Raw genomic sequence first — 21,047 nt, 5'->3', positions numbered from 1 at the left:
TAGTCTCTATACTCTGCTTTGCTGAACTGCCGGTTAGGGATGTTGATTCTCTTCTATGACATCCTCCTCCCTCCCCCCTCCCAAGCTTGTGGGCTCCAGGCTGCCCCACACTGCTCACTCTGCCCTCTGCGATGCCCTTCGAGGGGAGGTTAGTTGGCTCTATCACTCAGCATCCTCACCCACCCCAAATATGGCCCCCACTGGGTGCCCTCTGGTGGGTTCCTGCCCAATCCCAGCCTTGACCTCCAGGCAGGAACGTGACCCTGGCCTTGAGCTTCCTGCAGGAGCTTTGTCCACACTTCCTGGGATCCTCAAGTTTCTGGTTGCTCATCTGGTTTGCTTAGGGAGCAGATACCTGAAGGCTGGTTCCTCCCCCGGGCCCAACACACCACTGTCGTGAGCCTGTGTCACCCCACCACCAGGCTGCCCGCTCCACGCACCACGCAGAGCCTGGGGGTGGCCCGGCCTGAAGTAGTCGGTGCGCAGGCCTGTGCTGTTGTTTATGTGCTTCAGCTCCAGCATGTCCTCCCGGTTCTGGTACCACTCCTTGATCTCCAAAATCTTGGTACCTATGGGGCCCAAGGGTGCTCACTGCAGCCAGGCCAGCTTCCCACCATTCCAGGCACAGAGGGCAGCGATGCCCACATTTACACTAACAGTAGAAGTGATGTGTCCAAAGTTGCAGGGCGTATCAGAGACCCAGCTCTCCTGCCCCCGCAGCTAAGCTGCCCCGGTCCCGGCCCCTGGCCAGCACCATCCCTTACACTCCAGGTCCTCATACGTGGTGAGGCGGCACACCAGGCCGGTGCTGTTGAGGTATGGGGCCCATTTCTCCAGCTGCGTCCTCCTGTAGTGCAGCACCTTCTTCCCGTTCGGGCAGCGGGTCTCGAATGCTGTGAGTGGGCACAGAGGTGCTGGGTCTCTCCTTCCAGGCTGGGGCAGGGAGGGCCAATCCTGCCTGACCACTCATTCACCCTATAGCAGTATGTGCTAATCATCTCAGGCCCTTAACCCCCGCTGGGAGGAAGAGGACGGTCACCACCACTGGCTCCAACCCTAGAGGTGCTCACAGATCTGCCCCAGAATGGGATTCACACGGCTCAGAGGATGGGCACCCAGCCACTCCATTCTCACTGCCAGATCCCTCTGCTGCCTCCTGCCCTTGCTGGGCTCAGTCCAGGTCCTTCAAAACTTAGCCCATTGGTCTGGGTGTGGAGGCACATGGCTATAATCCCAGCACTTGGGAGGCTGAGGCAGGAGGATCATTGTGACTTTGAAGCCAGGCTGGGCTCCTCAGTGAATCTAAGGCTAGCCTGACCCTGTGTCAAAAAACTAAGAAAAAAAAAAAAAAACTTAGCTCAGTGACCCTGTTTTGTCTGTCCTCCCCCCAAGCTGGGATGTGTGCTCCTCCTCCTCTTTAGTACCCACCCCCTGTAGAGAAGCCTATGCCCTCCCTGCAGTCTGGGGCTCCCAGATGGGCACCTGGACAGGCAGCAGACATGAACACAGGGCATACAGGGCCTACTCTCCTGCCATCTCTGCCTGCCCGTCCCAGGTCCTGACACCCTGCACCATCCGAAGTGTATATTGCACATGGCCACTCCAGAAGGGCATCTGAGGGAGGGGAAGGGCTGTGTCCCAGTCCTCAAGGGTCCTGATGTCCACCGAGCCCTTACTGTGGGTCAGACAAGTCAGGCCCAGGCCACAGAGCCGAGGTGAGGGAGGGGGGAGTGGGGAGGGAGGAGGGAGGAGCAGGAAGTGTGGAGAGGAGGGGCAGGGGCAGCCTCTGCTTGTTGCCATCAGCTGTTGGTGGACACCTTCCTGGAACCCAGGCATGGTCCTGTAGAGAGCACTGAACACGCATTGGCAGAGACCTTCTGGGGAGATCTTGATCTGCTCCACCCACGAGGATGGCATATCGAAGCTCTTATCCTCATTCTCCTTGCCCTGTGGGGAGAGGGGGGTGGGTGGGTGGTGCCGGCCTCAGCCCCCAAACCAGCCAAGGCAAGGGGTCCTCAGCTTCCCTGGGGAAGGTGGAGGTCAGGAGTGCGACCCAAGATCCGGAAGTCAGGAGGAGTCAGCTCCAGCACGAATGCATTGTCTGGCGTGGCCCATACCCTTGAGGAGTCTGGTGGACCCAGCCACACCCTTGTCCAACACCACTTAACCAAGGCTGCCACCCTTAATTACTCTGAGTTTCAGTTCCCTTAACTCTTGAGAGGGCTCAGTGATATAAGGGCTCAGTATCTAAAGGTTTAGGGGTCACTGCCAGGCTGTTATTCTTTCTCAGTCTTTATTTTCCCACCTGTAAAATAAGGCCTGCCTGGTCTAGACAAATGGCCCTCCAACTAGGCACACACACAAACTTGGATGACATTGTCTCAGTGTGTAACTTTTCTCCCACAAAGATCGCTCAGATCTCCACGAACTGCCCATCTAAGTGTGATTTCTTTAGTGGGAACAGGGTTTCTGGGCCCAAGGATGACCCAGCCGGCTCAGGGTGGAACTGTGCCAAAGCACTATAAGTATGGGGCCTCCAGGGGCCTGTCTGCATCTGGTGGCCAGCAGGGGGCGCCTGTGTCCGGGATTTACCTCTCTGGGAGTTCCTCTGGTCACCAGAGGAGGACTCAGAGCGCTCCACCCCTTTTCCAGGCTTGTCACAGCACTGAGTCAGGCCTGTCACACCTGCAGGTTCAGTTTCCTTCTCAAGCAACCCCAGGAGAGTAGCTGTTGAGAACCCAGACTTTGGAGCCAGGCTTTTAAGTTCAGATCCCACTTTTGTCACTTACTGGCTGTGTCCCTTTGGGTTGGTTACTTAGTCCCTCTAACATTCTGGATGATGACACTGGTACCCACCTCTCTGGGAGGTCATGGAGGTTTAAATGTATGAATTCAGGCTCAGCATCAGAGCAGAGCTGGATACTCAGTGAGGGCCAGGTGGGTGCTTCCAGTTGCATAAGTATTGCTTTGTGTCCCTCCAAACTCATAGGCTGAAGTCCCCCCTTCCACAACTGCACTTGGAGATAAAGTCTTTAAAGAGGTAACCGAGTTTAAATGCAGCCCTCAGAGTGGCCCTAATCCAATAGAACTGATGCCCTTATGAGAGAAAGTCAAGACACAGACTCATGCAGGAGAAGACCATGTGAGGACACGGCTTGTGGAGAAGGTGCTATCTACAAACCTGGGAGAGGGACCTCAGAAGAGACCACCCTGTTGCCCCCTTGATCTTGGATGTCCAGCCTCCAGAACTTAGGGAACCCATGTTTCTGTTGTTCAAGGCCCCCAGCTGTGGTACTTTTCTACAGCAGCCCTAGCAGCCTAATGTACCTATTATCATTACTATGAAGATGCCTCCCCTCATTTCATGTACAGATGAGGAAACTGAGGTTCCCTAAGACAGGGCATTTGTCCAAGGTCACACAGCTGGACAAAAGTCCCAGGGCCCCTGAGCCTCCCACACAGACCTGGCTGGGAGAGCAGAGGTGAGGCTGGTGATCTAGGATCTGGGGACACAGTGCTGGGCCAGTGACAATTAGAAGAGCTGATAGTACAGACAAGAAAGGTGTAGGGGATCGCAGTGGCTCCTCGGGATGGAACTGAGGAGTAGCTGGCCCTAGGGCTCCTGGGGGCTGGCAAAGAGGCTCTCATGCCCCCACTCTGAGCCTGAACTTCCCACAGGAGTAGGACAGCTACTGAACAGGGAGGGTTGTTGGAGGTAGCAGTGGACAGGAGGCCCAAACTCAAGGCCCAGCCTTCCCCTGACTCACACAGGGTGTTCTGGGCAGACTCACTGGATGTGCCTGGACCTCAGTTTGTCTGTCTATAAAATGAGGCCACTTCCCAGCCCTTCTGCTTTGAAGGATCTGTAATGGGTCTACCTGGTCCCCCGCTTCCATACACATACATGATTTGGGGGAGCTTTTCAGGCTGCCTGAAGCAAGGCAGTGTGCAAAGCCTCCCCCACTCCACACAACTCCTAGACTCACCAGATCTTCTATGTCATCATCAATGTTCATCCCTTCGTCCTCTTCCTCAGTCAAGGACAGATGAGGCTTTTCTGTCCCCAAGAGCATGTACTCCCACCTCACTGGGTCTCCCAGGTCAAAGACCAAGTCCTGGCAGGGGAAGGGATCAACTGAGTGCACCCCACCTTCCCCACACCTCCACCTGTTCCACAAGAGCTGGGAAACAGCTCCCAGAGGCGGCCAGGGACAGAGGCTCCAGGTGGCCCCTGAGCGTCCATGTCCACATCCAGTTTCAGCAGGGAAACTGAGGCCCCACAGAGGAGGGGCCAGCACTCCCCATCACCCAGTCTCCCTACAAAGAAATCCTGTATCGGTCTCTGGGAGAGACCTGGTGACACTCCTGGCCGGCTGGGCCAGGCTAGGTGTGAGGTTACTCTATACCTCTGGGGAGCAGCCCACAGTCATACCAGTGATTTTACTGGAGGGGATCTGGAAACCTTCAGGGAATAGCTGGCTGGAGAAGAGCCTCCTTGTGCTTCTTACCCCTGTTAGGGAGAAGGCAGCTGGCAGGGGCACAGGTGCACCCAGGCAGGTGGGGGCTGCTCTTTGTCCGCCTCTCACCCTGCCTGTCCAAGGCCAGGATCCCTGTCTCCTCAGCAGACAGTCCCCATGGATGGAGAGCACCTCTGCGCCCATCCACCTCGCAGGGGACGTGCCATCCCCACCATGTTCTAGGAGACCAAAGACTAACTCTGCTGCCTGCGAGGGCCTTTAGCACTCAGCGGTGCTCAGGAGGCCCCAGGGCTCCTGCTCACTGTCCTGCTCGAATCCTGGGAGGGATCCTGAGTGTGACTCTGCCCTAGCCAGAGTGGTGGCTGGAGAAGGGGGACAACTGAGGACAGGGAGGGCCAGAGGGCCGGTCAGTGCAGCAGTAGCTGGGGATAGTCAAAGCGTGGCCGAGAGGGACTCAATTGCACAGATGTTCGTGTTTCTTTCCGTTCTGTCCTAACCTCTGGAACAAGTGTCAGTGGTAAAAGGTAGGTATATGGTGCTCCTTTACTCCAAGTTCTATTCCTATAGAAAAAGCATCACTGACTGAATGGACAATTTCTGCCTCCCAAGTTCCCCGGGCTTCCTTCCTCCTCTACCACCCCTGATGCCATTTCAAGGTCCTTGGGAGCCCCCCGAGGGCTCAGGTGGCAGTGGTCCTCAGGGTCTCTTCCTTCAGGCCCTCAGTTTTGCATGTCTTCCCCTCCGGCCTCCATCTCAGAATTCTTTTATCTCTGTCATCATTATCCCTCACCTGGCACAGGTGCAGGGTAGGCTAGGTTGGGGCTGTAGGTGCTGTAGGACAGGATGAGGACCTGCAGGCCAGAAGAGGGGCTGGAGGACTAGAGCAGTGTCCACAGGGCCGAAACCCTTTGGGGACACTGACCACAGAGGTTTCGAGCCTGGCTCTGGAGAGGACAGGCTCAGCTCCGCCCCATCTGTGTGGCATGGGAGAAGTGTTTCACTTCTCTGAGCCTCGGTTTCCTTATGTGTGAAGTGAGAGTGATAAGAGCTGACTTTTATTGCATAGCCAGAGCCTGTGCTAAGCACCTGAGTGTGATTTCCCTACCTCTGTGAGAACCGAGACCCTGAAATCCGGGTCCTGAAGGCAGGTGGGGGTGAAGTGTCACCTGCTGAAGGTAGAAGTTTCTGTCTTGGAATTTTTGTTTTTCAGTCCTGAGGATTAAACCTAAGGCCTTCATGCTGAACTTCATCCCCAGCCCTTTTTATTCTTTATTTTGAGACAGGGTCTCACTAAGCTGACCAGTGAGAGCTTGTGATCTTCCTGCCTCAGCCTCCCAGACTGCTGGGATTACAGGCATGTGGCACTGCACCCAGCTCCATCTCAGAACTTCTGACTTCTACCCAGACACAGACACTTTGCCTTCCACTGCGTGTCGCCTCTGCCTGTCCTCTACAGCGGCTGACAGTAGTCCCTTGGAAGTCACATTAGAATAGGGAGCAAAAGAGTCTAGGATCAACATTTAGAAACTGGCCTGGTCAGGAACAGAGGACCTTACAACTACAAAAGAGCGCAGGGCTTGGAGCCTGGAGGCCGAGTTCAAGTCCATCAAGTCCAGCGGACTCACTGGTTTTCTTCTCCACTACACCAGGGATACACTGTGGCAGGAGCTGTGCCTGCCTTGTTCCTGGGCACCTGCCTTGGTACAGTGCTACCATTCCAGGCTCACTGGAATCGCTAAGATGACAAGGACAGAGGCATGGATGGACTCCTGGGACTCTCATCCTGCTGGGGCTAAATCCCCAGCCCCAGGAGATGTTAATCTTATCAGAATGGGCAAGGGCACAGGCTATGAGGACTCAGCCATGGGAAAGCGTGATGCCCTCATAGCCAGGAGGCAGCTCTTCCTGGGCCACCCCCATACCTCCCTCTGCCCTCCCCTCGCCCCAGGACCCACAGGGCACCGGCACCTTGCAGCTGTTCCAGCAGTCCTGCATGTTTATCCAGTAGTTCCTGTGGTTCCAGAGGCTCTCGATGCCCAGGAAGTGGTCATCCTGGGTGCTGTAGCTACGGCCGGTGAACGGGTCGATGAAGAAGCTCTCGGGCACCTCACGCTTCCCAGATAGCACCAGGACCCAGCAGTGGACCCGAAGGCCATGCAGGAGATCAGGCTTCGCCTTCTCTGCTTCCTGCACAGGGAAGGTGGTGACCACCCGCCAGCTGGGTGTGTGCGGGGTCAGGGTTCCAGACCTCTCCCCCAGGGCTGGGAAACCACAGGAGAGCAGAGTTCTTTTCTGAAGGGACCATGGCCTGGCTGCTTCCATCACCCACCCCTGAGCCGTGTCTGAATGAATGAAATGCGGGGGGGCTCCAACTAGGTCTGGAGTCACAAACTGGTCTCTGTGTGGGTCCAGATACTGGGGCTTCCTGGCTCTCTGTGTTGAGATTCTGGGTGAAAGTAGGACAATTCTTTCCTTCAGTAAAGAGTTTGCTGGTGAATCCAAAGAAAGGAACCATTTGGCTTCCTTTCCTCATCCTTCCAGCAGAACTGTGCCTGACATAGTCCTTACGGTGTCCCTAGCAGTGTCCCCTACCCTTCAGCAGGGTGGAGGAAGAGGGGACCCACCAGGAGGCGCTCCTCCTCTTCCCACCGCCACTTCTCCTCCTGGGCTTTGGCCTCCTCCTGCTTCTTGATCTCTTGCTCCTGCTCAAACCTGCTGGTCAGGTCCCGGGGCGGTTTGATGGTGTACTTCTTGGGCTGCGCCTTTTCCTTCTTCTTGACTGTCTGTCACCCAGTAAGAGAGGAAGGGTGACTGGCCCCTAGCCACACCCTTTACAAGGCTCTGAGAGCCGAGATCTCTTGGCCCTGGGACCAGCGCCTGGCAACTGCTCCCGGAGCCTGCAGGACTGGTGACCCCAACAGCAGAGGGAGTAGAAGCTCTGGATCTGGACCCTCTGGGTCTCTGGCTGCTCTGTAAAGTAGGTGAGGATACTAGGAACCTTCTCCCCAGGCTCAGGCTGTGGAGACAGGAAAATGCCCACATGAAGTGTCCATCAGGGCAGGGAGGGGCCAGGAAGATGGGAGTTTCTCCTCTTTATTACCTATGCCAGCCTAGTGTGACCTCAACTTGACCCAGAAGGTGGGGCAAGTTGTGGAGGGTCAGATTTTTCAGATCTTCTCATTGGAGGGTTTCAAGTATGAATTTGCATGGCCAAGAAGGAAGTGTGTGTGCGCACGTGTGTGTGAGTGTATGCACGTGTAAGTGTGGATGCGTGCTGACACGCGTGAGCGTGCACTGGGAGTGCATAAACATGTTAGACGGTGGAAGTGTTCCTAGGGAAGAGCACAGCAGGAGCCACAAAGTGGGCCTGTGACAGTGTGAGGAAGAAATGGAATCTTCCAGAGGCAAACACACCCCATTATAGTCTGTGGGTCTCCCTGCACCTGCGGTGTGACTCTGGCCATGTGATTTCACCTTCCTGTTTCATCTCAGCAGACCCATCTGTAAAGTGAGAGCCATAACTTCTACAATACAAGGCTATTACGAGGAGCAACCAAGTGTGTGGACACAACATGGTCCGCAAACCTGAAGCTCTCTGCATCTGTTACTTGTTGATATCATTTTGATTATTAACATTTGGCTAAAAGCCCAGAGGCCTTTGAAGATGCAGCTGTGTTTGAAGCTTTTGCTCCACCTTCCCTTGGGTAGCAGGGCCTGCTCGAGCAAGGCTCACCCAGGGACCCCCTTTTTCTTGCCTTCCCTCCACTCGAGCCTGGGGCTTATGTGCTCACTCAGTGACGCAGGTGCCGCGCATCCTGCTGGGGCCCTCAAGTCCCTGGGTCCCCATCCTGAGTCCCCTGGGTGGCTTGATACTGATCACAGAGTCCTGGAGTCCATCCAACTCATGGAAAGCCCTGTAGCAGGACTATTTTCCATGTGTAAAGCAATGGCTTAGATTCTGATGATTAAAACTCATTTAAGAGCATGTCATGCGCTCACAGCAGCTCTTGCCACAGGGAAAAATACCCACCACTTGCTGGAGGGCCACATTTTTTTTTTTCTAATAAAAAGGGCCTTTTTCCCTAGGTAGGGGGAGAGGACTGAGAATCAAATCTCTGTTCACGCGTCCACTATCTCCTTAGATACAAGTGGCAGGTGGATTTTTGTCAAATACATAGGGTATATGTGGAACAGGTGTGTGTGTGTGTCTGTGTGATTCTCCAGACTTAACCAATAGAGCACAATAGTTTAAACAGAGTCACATGAGCGGGGAGGGCCAGCCAGTGTGAGAAATGGGCTATGTGTGACTCTGAGGATCAAGAAATCATCACTGGTTTGGAGTATGGACTCGAGGGCAGCTTAGGGGCAGTTAGTGACGGAGCTGTGTCCCCATGGCCAGGGCAGGGACGTGATCCTTTAAGAATGATGGCACAGCACGGGGTGTGTTCACCCTTGGGAACACCGGCCATACCTCTTTGGGCTTCACGGTGAGCGGGCACACCTCCCGAGACAGGTCCATGTTGCAGAGAGCCTGTGAGCCATACCCATTGACACAGTAGGCGTCGTAGCCAGCGCCAAGCAGCATGGAACAGAGCAGTGTGCTGAAGTCGAAGCAGTTCCCCTTCTGGTGCTTGAGCACCGTGGTCGAGGAATACAGGTGCAAGGGCTGTGGGGCAGGTGATCAGCACGGCCAGGCCACTGCCCCTCAGTGTCTCCCACTTGTCCAGGAGTCTGGGCTGAGGGCCATAGGCAGCTGGGCATCCCACCACCACCACCTTTCTACACCTCTGGAGTCATAAAGGGGGTTGAGGCAGAAGAGGCAGAGGAGGCAAAGAGGAGTGACCAGGAGACCAGGCTTGCTGTGTGCCCTCGGTCCAGTGGCTAGCTCTCTCTGGGTCTGTTTCCCCATAGGGGGTCTCTGAGGAGCTGTGGCCTGAGCCTGGCTGAGCTTCCTTCTCCCAGACCCTGCCTGGCTTCTCATCTTGGGTCTACTGGGCCTGTGGATGCAGCCCATGAGGGGCACCTACCGGCTTGAGGGGGTCAAGCAGAGGCACCCTGGTGAGGAAGTCGGAGACAAAGTTGGCACAGCCATCCCAGTTATACAGGTCCGGGTAGGGCATCAGTGTGGGCCGGATGGTAGTGCTCACAAACTTCTGCAAGGGGAGAGATCATGCCAGGGGGCTTACACAGTAGGAACTCCTGCAATCCCGTGCCTGGAATGGCCTCTTTCCTCCAAAGCGAAGGGAAACCTGGGGTATGGAGGCCCATGCAGACTGAGGGCCTGGGGGAGCGGAGCAGCCTCTGGCTGGAAAGGTGACATCCAGGTCTGGCATATGGCAGCTATCGGTGGAGCAGTGGCAATGAATGGGAGGTGTCTACTGTATTATTGGCCCTGAGACAGAATAAGCTTATTCAGGATCTAGGCTAGGAGGGCCTGAGCGGATCCCTTCCTCTAATCCCCAGGTACCAATGGGGAACCAGTGGGGGAGGCTGAGGCCCAGAAAGGCTAAGTGAGCAGGCTGAGGAGACCCAGGAAGTCAGGGCTGAAGGGGATCAGGTCTCCTGCCAGGCATGAGGCCCTGCTGAGGCTTACAGAGGTTCTGGGTTGGGGCAGCTCCCAGCACACTCATTTTAGAGGTGGACCCTACCAGGGAAGGGCAGAGAAACAAAACAAAATAGACCAGCACTTGCACCAGGATCAAAGCACTGGCTTCTTCCAACCCTTTAACCCTAGGCAGCTCCCTGATTTTCTCTGGGCCTCACTTTCTTCATCTGTAGATGGAATGGCATGAGATTAATCAAAGGTTGCAAAACAGCAGCCCACAGGCCAATAATGCCCCTCAGCCCCATTTCATCTGGCCCACGTGGAAATTTCGAACATTTGTGTCAACTGCCACATTCAAAAACTCAGGTCCCCATTCAGACCTCCTTCCCTTCTTTCCTTGATCCCCTAACTCCAGGCCTTAATGTCCCCTGCAGTAATCAGCACTGCCTCATTAGGTGGGCCTGGGCTTGCAGGGCTGAGTGACCCTGAGCCTGAGGCCCATTGGCATTTGTGGTTATGCTGCAGGGATGAGAGGCTCATACTGGCAGGAGACCTGCTATTCAGTGTAGACCTTGGAGAACCACTGTCACCTCCCTTTACCCTGTGCTCCCCACCCTGGGCCCTGCCCTCTGGTCCCAGACTTACAGGTACTTCGCACTCATTCAGAGGGTGCAAGAAGAGGGGCAAGCGGTCTGGGCACAGGTGGCTGTACTGGCGGGAGAAGTTGTCAGCCACCTGCAGCAGATGCTCCTCCTTGAGTGTGTTGGTTTTGTAGGAAAGGGGCAGGTTGGAGGTGTCAATGGTGTCCTCAGTTACGATCCTGCACCACAATGCAGATGGTGTCAGTCCAGGTGAGGCTATGAAGGACACTCAGGGAACTCGCCATCCACCTCTTTATTTAATCCTCACAGCTACCCGGGAGCCAGGCATTATTGTTAGCACCTGCCCCTCTTTCTTTCTTCTTCTGAGACCAGATCTCATTAAGCTGCCCAGGCAGGCCTCACATGTGTGATCCTCCTACCTCAGCCCCCAGAGTGAGTAGCTGGGATTACAGATGTGCACCACCGGCTAGCACCAGCACTTTTAGACTGACAAAGGAAAGCACAGAGAGGTTGAATGCTTTGTCTAAGGTTACACCACCATGGAGGAGCCGGGGAACCCTCAGACCAGGCCATGTGAAAGCAGAGCCCTCAGTCTTAGCTAACTCCTCTATGCTCTCTGTCCTCCTCCCAGCCTGGCAACCACCATTCTGCCTGGTTCTCCCTGTGCCCAGCCCTGGCCTGCCCTTGCCCTGACACACTCACGGAGGCTCTGTTGGAGTGGGGATTTGAATCTCCAACAGCTGCTTTTCCAAGTCTCTGAGCATCTCCTGGGTCAGGGTGGTTTCCTCCTTCCGCACCTCGGCTGGCCTCATTTTCTCCACCCTTTCAGCCCGCTCAGCGGCCTCTTCCCGCTCAGCAGCCTCCTCTTCCTCCACTTTCTCCTTCAGGACCTCCATTCTGGCAGTCTCTGGGTGTCTGGAGATGATGTGTCTGGAGGGAAGGACAGGTGTTCTCGGCATGGCTCCTGTTGGACCCGGCAGGAGCCATCCAGACCACTTGCATGGCCTTGGGCATGGTTTACGCAGTTTCAATCACTTAGGGAAGTGATCCCTGCTAAACTTCTGTTCAATCAAGGAGAAAGTCTCTGGTTGTACTAGCACATCTGTGATATTTCTACCACTTGCAAATCAACAAAGACACTTAGGCCTTGGGTTGGGAGCCATGCCTGGGCAGGAGCAGCTAGCCCAAAGTCCCTAATGTGGCTTTGCTGTCATTATCTTTATTTTGTGACAATTACCGTCTCTTTCTGGCAAGTGATGCTACTAAATCTACATAGCATAATGTTCCCTATTCAGATACGTTTATTAAGGCCAGTAAGTGACTTGGCTCAGAGAAAAGTATTCAAAATAGTAAGGTGATAAAGAATATGACCCCCCAAAAGAAGCACAGTGAATATCTCATCCTGCCAAACTAGAAACTGAGGCACAGAGAGAGCAAAAGCAGGGCTGCTGCCAAGGCATCTAGAAAAAGGATGTGGGTGACAGCCCAGGGGACAGTCATCATTCTCTGGTCCACACGGAGGTGCTATCTGGGCTCAGGCACCCAAGAAGGCCTGGCCAATAGCCACAGAGCAAAGCCTCAGTAACATGGACTCCTGGACACCTACACAAGAATCCAGGCCCCTTTCCCTGGAGCGGAACCCACTTTTAGGGGGCAGCAGCGTGCCTAGTTTGAAGTGTTCCACTGCCCAGACTGCCCTGGCCTGTGAGGCAACTCAGTTCTAACCAATGAGATGTGAGCAGAATCTGCTGGGTGGTGGGCTAAGGACCTAAGGCCCTCCCATTTTCCTGCCCGAAGCATGCACATGAGGCGGGAGGTTGGCAGACTGTAACAAGTCTGCATATGAGCACCAATCCTGCCTGCTAAGGATATAGAAATAGTGGAGAGATGAGGGGGCCAGGGTCCCCAAGTGCCACCTCCAGACTTTCAGTACATGTGGAAACTCAGTCTCTCCTTGGGTCCCTGTTTCAGACTGCCCAACACCATTCCAGGTGACCCAGCAGTTCCCTTCCTCCACCTGGGGCCTTTCCACCCCCAGCCCTTAGATCTGCTTTCCTAATGGCAAACAGGACAAAGGTTCAGCATCCTAACCCACCAGTAGTGATGGGAGACAAGGGGGGCATGGAGATAAAACAGCAGGATCTCCCCAGATTTGTCCCCTGGAGAGGAGCCAGAACAGGGATGTGGTTGAGTGCAGAGCATCTGCCGAGCATGAATGTGGCTCTGGGCTGAATCCCTAGCACCACACAAAGGGGCTAGGGCAAGGAAGTACCTAGCTCCCCACTGTGCACCCCTGCCTAGGCCAGCTCTGCCTCTTGGGGAGCTGGGTCACAGGTGCCTGTCAGGACTGAGCTTAGCTAGGGGAAGATCTGGCTGTACCAACAGCTCCTGCTAGGCCCTCACCCCTTCTGGCCTTCAGTTTCTCCTTCTGCAATAAAAAGGGGGACTTTCGGGGGTGTGGCTAAGTAGACCACTTGCCTAGCAGGTGCAAGGTTCTGGTTTCCATCTCCTGCACTGCTAAAAAATAAAAAGAGCAGGGCTGGGGATTTAGCTCAGTGGTTTCGCCACCTGCCTTGCAAGTGCAAGGTCTCGAGTTCAATCCTTGGTATCAAGAAACCAAACCAAAATAAAAAAAATAAATAAAGTTGCACGCAACTTCAGTGTGACTAGTGAGGCCTAATTAGCCTGGCCAGAGGTTTAAAAACAGAAAGAGAGATGGCCTTCTGTCCAATTCTGACAATGTGTGCACCAGGACTCAGGAAGGGCTAGACACACTCACTGCGGGAGGTCAGCCTGCCTGAGTCCCAGGTAAGTGAGGTCTCCTGTCCAGCAGGGCCTGGTCAGGATTCCAGTTCCCTCCAGCCAAGCAACACAGCCCATCGCCAGATCCAGCTGTCTGCATCTAAGGCAGAGAAGCAGGGCCCAGGGAGGGCAACTGGTACAGTGGGGATCATTTCAAGGCACACAATTTATTGCCCAGCTGCTGCCGGCCAGGCCCCGAGGAAAGGGCTTTGTTTTAACCTTGACTGACTCTATGAGGCAGATAATCTTATAGGATCTGCTTTACAGATGTGAAGACTGAGGCTTAGAGAAGTTAAGTGAACTGCCTAAGATCACAGCACTAAGTGGCAGATTAGGGATATGAATCCACGCACCCTTGGCTCTGAAACCTGTGTGTTTCAGAGCCTCAGGAGATAGGGAAGTGCTAGAAGGGATGGGAGTGGGGTAGGGGAGTGGTGAGCAAGGAAATAGGAAGCTCAAGGCATCAGTGGGTAGCTGGGGCAGGCACTCAATCCAGGGTCACAGAACACCTTTTTCAGAGATGGGGTTGGAGCCAGACCTGTGACACTTTATTTCCTCCTCAGCTACAGCCAACTTGGAGGGAGTGTCCCTTAAAATTCCCTGGAACCTTCCCACTAAACACACACATGCACACCATACCAAAATAAAAACTTTCCCAGAAAGATCAGGACTGGAGGCTCCAAGTCAAAAAAGCTCCTTACCCTACCTCCTCTTTCCTCCCCGTGCCAGGCAGTCCAGCAACCCCCAGCCCCCTGTACCCTCCTTACCCTCTGTGGACAACTTCTCTATCGGTTAGCCATCTCCATGGTTACAGCTCAGGGCGGGTCCTGGAGAGGGGCCTTCTGGGAAATGTAGTCTTCTGTGATGACCCAGGTCCCTGGCCTTGTTAGGCTGGTACAGTGGAGCACCAGTATGTAAGAGGTGATTCTTAGTTAAACTCTGAGGAATTTTTGTGAGTCAGTTATCAAGCACAGCATTATTAAAAATTAAATGAGCTGCTCGCTCGCCTGGGGTTGTGGAAGTGCTAGCTGCTGACCCAGCCTGCTGCTTTCTAGCTACTGCTTCGGTTTCCGGGCCACCGCCCCCCGACCCCTCCAGAGAGGACAGCCCAGCTGTGGATGGTCAGATAGCTCCCAACTCCTGCAGCCAATTCCTGGCCCCAGTAGCATGGAGCAGATGGCGGTGGAGGCGGCAGCAGCAGCAGGCCAGGAGGAAGATGTCTGGACAGCTGCTGGCCTGTGTGGTGGACTGTGGCACAGGATGCACGAAACTAGGATATGCTGGAAATACAGACCCACAGTTTGTCATCCCTTCCTGTGTTGCTATTAAGGAGTCAGCAAAAGTAGGTGACCAAGCTCAGAGGAGAGTGATGAAAGATGTTGAGGATCTAGACTTCTTTGTTGATGATGGAGCAATAGAAAAACCTACGCATGCTACAAAGTGGCCAATCTGCCATGGTATGGTTGAAGATTGGGATTTAATGGAAAGGTTTATGGAACAAGTGATCTTTAAATATTTAAGAGCAGAACCTGAAGACCATTATTCTCTTTTGACTGAACCACCACTGAATATTCCAGAAAACCGGGAATAAATATACTGCTGAAAGTAACGTTTGATGTTTCAGGCTTGTACATTGCTGTGCAGGCTGTTCTTGCCTTAGCTGCATCCTGGACCTCAAGACAAGTGGGAGAACGGACATAGACCGGTACGGTAATAGACAGTGGAGATGGTGGTGCTCATGCCATTCCTGTGGCTGAAGGAGATGTGATTGGCAGCTGTATTAAACATATTCCAGTTGCAGAACGAGATATAACGTATTTTATTCAGCAACTGTTGAGAGACTGAGAAGCAGGAATCCCTCCAGAACAATCCCTGGAAACTGCTAAGGCAGTAAAGGAGTGCTATAGTTATGCATGCCCAGCTTTAGTAAAAGAACTTATTAAGTATGACACAGATGGATCAAAGTGGATTAAACAGTATTCTGGAATCAATGCCATCAAGAAAGAATTTTCCATTGATGTTGGTTAGGAGAGATTCTTGGGACCTAAGATCTTTTTTCACCCAGAGTTTGCTAATCCAGACTTTACACAACCTATTTCAGAAGTAATTCAGATTTGTCCTATTCATGCCAGATGTCCTCTCTACAAGAATATTGTCCTCTCTGGAGGTCCAACTATATTTAGGGACTTTGGACTTCACTTGCAAAGAGATCTGAAAATAACTGCAGATGCCAGGCTGAAATTAAGTGAGGAATTGAGTGGTGGTAGATTAAAGCCAAAACCAATTGATGTACAACTTATCACACACCATATGCAGTGATATGCATTTTGGGTTGGAGGATCAATGGTGGCTTCCATGCCTGAGTTCTAGCAAGTATGCCACACCAAAAGGGATTATGAAGAAATTGGACCTAGCATTTGTTGTCACAATCCAGTGTTTGGAGTCATGTCGTAAAATTGGGGTTAGGGAGGTGGAGAAGAGATCGTCTTTCCGGTATCCTGTTTTGTCTGGATGGCTGGTTTTGAGGTTTCAAATCTGACTTGAAATAGTAAGGTCAAACACAATTATACAGGAATATGTTAATAAGCATATCAACATGGAGATGTAAAAGAGAGCCAAAATGATTTTTTTCTTTGGATTGAATATTTGCATCTTATTGTAACAAAGAGGTGGGTTTCGGTTCTTTCTGTGCCCTGATATTTTGTGTATTATTGAATTATCTAAGATTTGATGGGATTTATCAGTATGTAGATAGCTCTATAATGTTTGAATTGTACACTTCTAGGTGTGCAGTGCAAGAGCTTGTTTATATTTCATACTTTTTAGACTTTGAGGAAAAAAAGTTAAAGAAAAACTGTAGTATCTGAGAAAAAATTAAGTGACCAAGTAAAGGATAGAGTTAAAAACAGCCTCATGAGACTTGGCGTCCACACTTATGGGATTCCAGTTATTAGGATATGACTTGCTTCCATTTTCCTCTCCTCCTATCCCCCACCAATGGTTTTCTTTGCAAGCGCTTTTGGAACTAAGAAGCTGGTGTCTTGGCTTAACTGGTCGCTGCGGGTGCTTTCTGATTACTTGCATCTGTTTCTTGCTTTAAAGGAAAGTAAACACAAGACTGTTGGACCAGTATTACAGTTCTGTAGTGTCATTTCTTATTAAAAAATAATAGTTTGATTACTAAAATTGGTGTATATATTAAGCCTAACACCATTCTAACAAAAGCTTCAATTTCTTTTTTAAAAATTAAGTGATAGAAACCTATAAGGAAGTAACTACATTAAAGACAAAAGTCATAAATACTCAAAATATTACTTCCTAATTATTTCATTCTATTTTGTGCTCGCCTGGGTCCGTGAGGTGGTTCATGTTTGAGATGGTTTCTGTACAATGGAAGTGCTACACATCTCTTCTCAGCTTCTGTTGAGTGATGTCAGAGCAACAGCTTAAAACTAGCTGTGGGGTTATTTCACCTAGGAAATTAGCAAATGCTGCATACCAGGGCTTTTTCTTCAGGAAGCCTGTTGTTAAACATTTGTCAAGCTGCCCCTGCCCACTGCAGCGGGGAATGTAGAGTTCACCCAGTCAGAGAGAAGCCAGTGTGGTTACTGGGGGGCTGCCTGAGTGGGGGACAGAGCCAGGCTGCCTGACCTAGTGCTGGGTTCTAGTATAGCTGGGCCCTCTGATTTAGTAGATGACGTTTCAGGACAGGGAAAGCTCATCTATTAGGTTAGCAGCCTGTGAAAATGTTTAATCTGAATTTCTCAAACAATTGAGAAGAGGTGTAGGGCTTATTGCTTCATGTTGGAGGGCCTGCCTAGCACGTGTGATGTCCTGGGTTCCAGCCCCAGCACACCCCTCCCCTGCAGCATGCACACATATCAGAAGAAAACCGAAATAGAGTAATAATAAATATATTATTATGGATTTTGCTCATCTTTGTACAATGCAGTCATAAAATATAATTTTTACTCTCGTTTCAGTCTATGATCAGTTGGCTCTATGCTTTTGGGCTTGGGATGACATAGCCCATCATGGTGGGAAGGCAGATGGAGGAAACCATTCACCTCCTGAGTCCAGGAATGAAAGAAAGAGAAAGAAGAGACCCACAATCCCCTCTAGGGCATGGTCCCAATGACCTAAGATCTCCTACTCTACTACCTCCCAGTAGTGCCATTGGCTGGGGACCAAGCCCTTAACATAGCGGCCCTCTGGGGACATTCCAGGACATTCCAGGACTGCTGGCCTTGATACCCAGCAGCCAGTGATGAGCTTGGGGGAATTTGTGTGGGAGGAAGGCAGAAACAGAAGAGAGAGGGGTGGAGGGGCCATGTGCTAGACTGGCAGAATAGAAGGCAAGCTGGTTTCCTTTTTTCCATGCATCATTGCTTTCCTTTTATGTATTTGTTTATTTAATACCCCTTTTTCCTATATTCCCATTCCCTATCCTGGACCAGGAACCATTCTGATTTTTTTCAAAATGAGTATTGTTTGGCATGCCGGTGTTTTTAATGTGTGCAAACGATATTATAGTAATCTGTCCCACTTCTCGTATTTCCGCTGAGAGATATGTTGTTAAGCTCTACCCCTGACGCTGCATGGATCCTTACTAACTCTCAACTGGTCCTTTCAATGATGGACACCCAGTGCAGGGCCCCCAGCTCACTCCACCTTCTCTCTTTGTCCTGAGAAACACAGCATGCCTTGACAGCTCTGAGAGCCTCCAGCTGCATGTCTCCCTGCAGGCTTGAATACAGGCAGTGGTCTCTAACAAGCCCAGCCACTGATACACTTTTTTTTTAGGTTGTTGCCTGAACCGCTGAGAGATCAAGCATGTCGCTAAACCCATAGAAACTATTCAACTCCCTTAAGGGCCCAAATTCCTTGAACCCCATGTATACTTCAGAACCAATACCTCATCACCCTGGTGTTCAATGCTTCTCTCTGGAATCCCAGCCAGCCCTATCTGCGTGGTTTGGGACAATCCCTTAAGGGAATTCTTCTGCCTCTGTTTTGGGGCAACTCCAGCCACACAGAACACCAGTTGATTTGCCATCAACTCCCACCCACCACAGTCAAAGAATGCAGCGCACGTCATCAGTCACATCTCTTCTGGCCCTGGAGGAACATGTCTTTGGGATCAGTGTCCAGGAGCAGGAAGGCCACTTGTACAGACAAATTCTTTCTGCAGGCAGCTAAGGTGGCCTGGGCCCTGCCTACCTGCTGCCATGTGTCCCTGCCTTTGGCAATATCTAGCTTTCCTACAGTGGCCAGTTTAAGGGACACAAGGCAATCCCAGCAATTCAAGGTGTAGCTGATTCCTAAAGATTTTAAGTGTGGCTTCCTATGCGAACTCGTTTCCTCTTATGGAACTGTTGAACGCCTCAGCCCATTTTTCTCTATTTGGCTGTAGTCCTTGGTTTGAGCCACAAGACTGCTACTGCTGGTTGGCTTTAGGAGTTGGAGGCACCTTTCCTGGCACCTGCCCGTTAACATCCTCATGATTGCTCTATTAAATAGAAAGCTTCAATTCTGGTGGAATTAAATGTATCAGTCTGGGGTCTGATGTGTTGTGGGTTCTTTCTTTGTGATATTGGGGGTTGAACATGGGCTTTCACATTGAGCTACATCTCAGCCCTTTTGAAGTTTTGAGACAGGGTCTTGCCAAGTTGTCCAGGCTGGGCTCAAACTTGTGATCCTTTGCCTCAGTTCCCAGAGTGCTAGATTATAGATATTTTGTGAATTTTTGTTTGAGAGGTCCTTCCTTGTCCCTAGATCGCAAAATACTGCCCTGCAGTAACTTTGTAGTTTTGCCTTCTCTCTTAGACCTTTAATGTGCCTGGAGCACACCTGTGTGTTTGGGACAGTACACATATTGTTTCATTTGAGCCATTTTTCAATGCCATCAGCAGACAACCTATGTTTGTTGGCAGTGCCACCTTTGTTATTATTTGTATGAGTCTACAGCTGAGTGCACTGTTCTGTTCCATTTTTTCCCCTTCCTATCCCTGCAGTTTCCATGTAGGGTTTAGCACTCTGACCTTGTAAATATCTTTTCATATCTAGAGGTCAAATCTTCCTCCTGTGCCTGCTTTCATTAAGACTGACAGTAATTTGAAGTTTCTATACTTTACATATACATTTTAGAGTACATTTTTGGAGAGTCTAAAAAATGAAATCAACTGGAATCATTACTGGGATTGCATTGAATTAAGAGATTAATTTGAGAAAGATTCAGATCTTTTAATATTAAGTCATCTGAGAGCATAGAGCAAATACGTCTTCTTATTTCCTGTATGTTTGTGATGTTGTAATAAGAACACTGGGGAGGAAGACATGACAGAAAGAGAGGAAGCAGAGGCTCTGGTGGAGAGGGACCATTCTGCTGTTCACTGATAGCCACTCCCAGGTGAGGACCAGACAAATCTCTGGCTCAGTCATGTTCATTCTGGGCCAGGGGACAGACACTGGGCTGTCCAGAGCCAGAGTCTCAGGAAGATTTTTCCCTTTGTGCACCCAGCTCTACAGGCCAGGAGGTGAGGCCTGGCCCTGGGCAATTCGGAGCAGCATGGAGCGGGAAGGAGGACACAGGGCTGTTCTCAACCGGGATGGTGCCCCCTCCTTGGTCACTGGTGCTGCCTGGCGATGATGGGAGCTCTGTCCATCAGCCCTGGCCTTGGAGCCTTAAGCCCTCTCAGCCACTTGTGCAGTGACCCAGGCCATTCATCCCCGGCCTTGCCCTCAAGTGCAGAGCCAGCGAGAAAATTGTTGGATGCCTCCCAGTCTACACTGGGAAACTCAGCTGACTGGAGTCTGTGTTCTGGTCAGTCCTGCATCCTACCCAGCATGTCTGGCAAAGCTGCAGCCCAGGCCTCTCCTGAAGCTCGGGGTGGAGGCCAGGGGATAGTCTGGGGAGAAGAGCTGGCCATGGGGAGGAGCCTGGCCCCAGCATCAGCCCAGCCTCAGGAGGGGCTTTGGTTGGGCAGGGTGCTAGGCCTCCTTTTCCACAGTGCCTCCTCTGAGCCAAGGGGACAGGGTGAGCCAACCAGTTCCTGTTGAGTGAGTGCTGAGTGCTTTGTTTGCATCACATCCCTTAATGTTCTTAGGATGAAGCAAGGACTTTATTATCCCTATTTTAATGGAGGGGGCAAATGAGGCTTGGGGAGGAGGGGACAGGCCTAGGGTCATGCAGCTCCTGAGCAGCAGAGCCAGGACCTAAAACCAGGCCTGTTGCACTGACAGGGACACCTGTTGCTTGGATTACTCAGGTCATTGACTCGGAGACTTCAGGGTAAGGAAGCCGAGACCTTCAGCATGAGAAACAGATGTCTGCAAAGATAAGTCCCCAAAGGCACCCTTTTTGTCCACAAAAACACTGAGGTCCAATCGACACAGTGTCCACACCCCAGGATTTCCCTTCCAGGAACACAATGGCTTGTGCAAAGCACACGGCCTTCCTGTCCCATCGCTTCAGGGCCCTGTTTGCTGGAAGGAAGGAGGGAGAAGGGCGGTGTCCCTCCAGTGGACCTCTGACCCCTATTCCCAGAGAGCAGTCCACAGCGTGGGGGGCTGTGGGGATCATCTGAGAAAGACAATAACTCCCCTCCTGTAGAGTCCACA

The 21,047-nt window shown here is 51.9% G+C and overlaps 1 protein-coding gene and 1 pseudogene across 3 annotated transcripts in view; one reads left to right on the top strand and one right to left on the bottom strand.

Moving 5' to 3' along the window:
• Drc7 (dynein regulatory complex subunit 7) overlaps positions 1–14,284 on the bottom strand; it is an 18,624-nt gene extending 4,340 nt beyond the window's left edge. The window contains exons 1-11 of one of the 3 annotated variants that reach the window (XM_010617230.2): positions 14,195–14,284; positions 11,328–11,555; positions 10,669–10,843; positions 9,506–9,631; positions 8,950–9,144; positions 7,103–7,261; positions 6,447–6,665; positions 3,987–4,115; positions 1,875–1,947; positions 765–893; positions 441–569 (exon numbers count right to left, since the gene is read on the bottom strand). In XM_010617230.2, coding sequence (XP_010615532.1) covers positions 441–569; positions 765–893; positions 1,875–1,947; positions 3,987–4,115; positions 6,447–6,665; positions 7,103–7,261; positions 8,950–9,144; positions 9,506–9,631; positions 10,669–10,843; positions 11,328–11,521 — 1,528 coding nt within the window. In that variant the 5' untranslated portion in view covers positions 11,522–11,555; positions 14,195–14,284. Of the gene's footprint in view, positions 1–440; positions 570–764; positions 894–1,874; positions 1,948–3,986; positions 4,116–6,446; positions 6,666–7,102; positions 7,262–8,949; positions 9,145–9,505; positions 9,632–10,668; positions 10,844–11,327; positions 11,556–14,128 lie in introns of all 3 variants that reach the window. The other 2 variants (XM_010617229.2, XM_010617231.3) reach the window with 2 other exon arrangements.
• Positions 14,285–14,310: 26 nt separating this feature from the next.
• LOC104857363 lies at positions 14,311–20,778 on the top strand (annotated as a pseudogene).
• The last annotated feature ends 269 nt before the right edge of the window (positions 20,779–21,047 follow it).

This window comes from Fukomys damarensis, unplaced genomic scaffold (genome assembly GCF_012274545.1).
Source record: "Fukomys damarensis isolate Sample0158 unplaced genomic scaffold, DMR_v1.0_HiC HiC_scaffold_32, whole genome shotgun sequence".
NCBI lineage: Eukaryota > Metazoa > Chordata > Mammalia > Rodentia > Bathyergidae > Fukomys > Fukomys damarensis.
The sequence above is the reverse complement of the archived record's forward strand: the minus strand, read 5'-3'. Positions and strand labels throughout refer to the sequence as shown.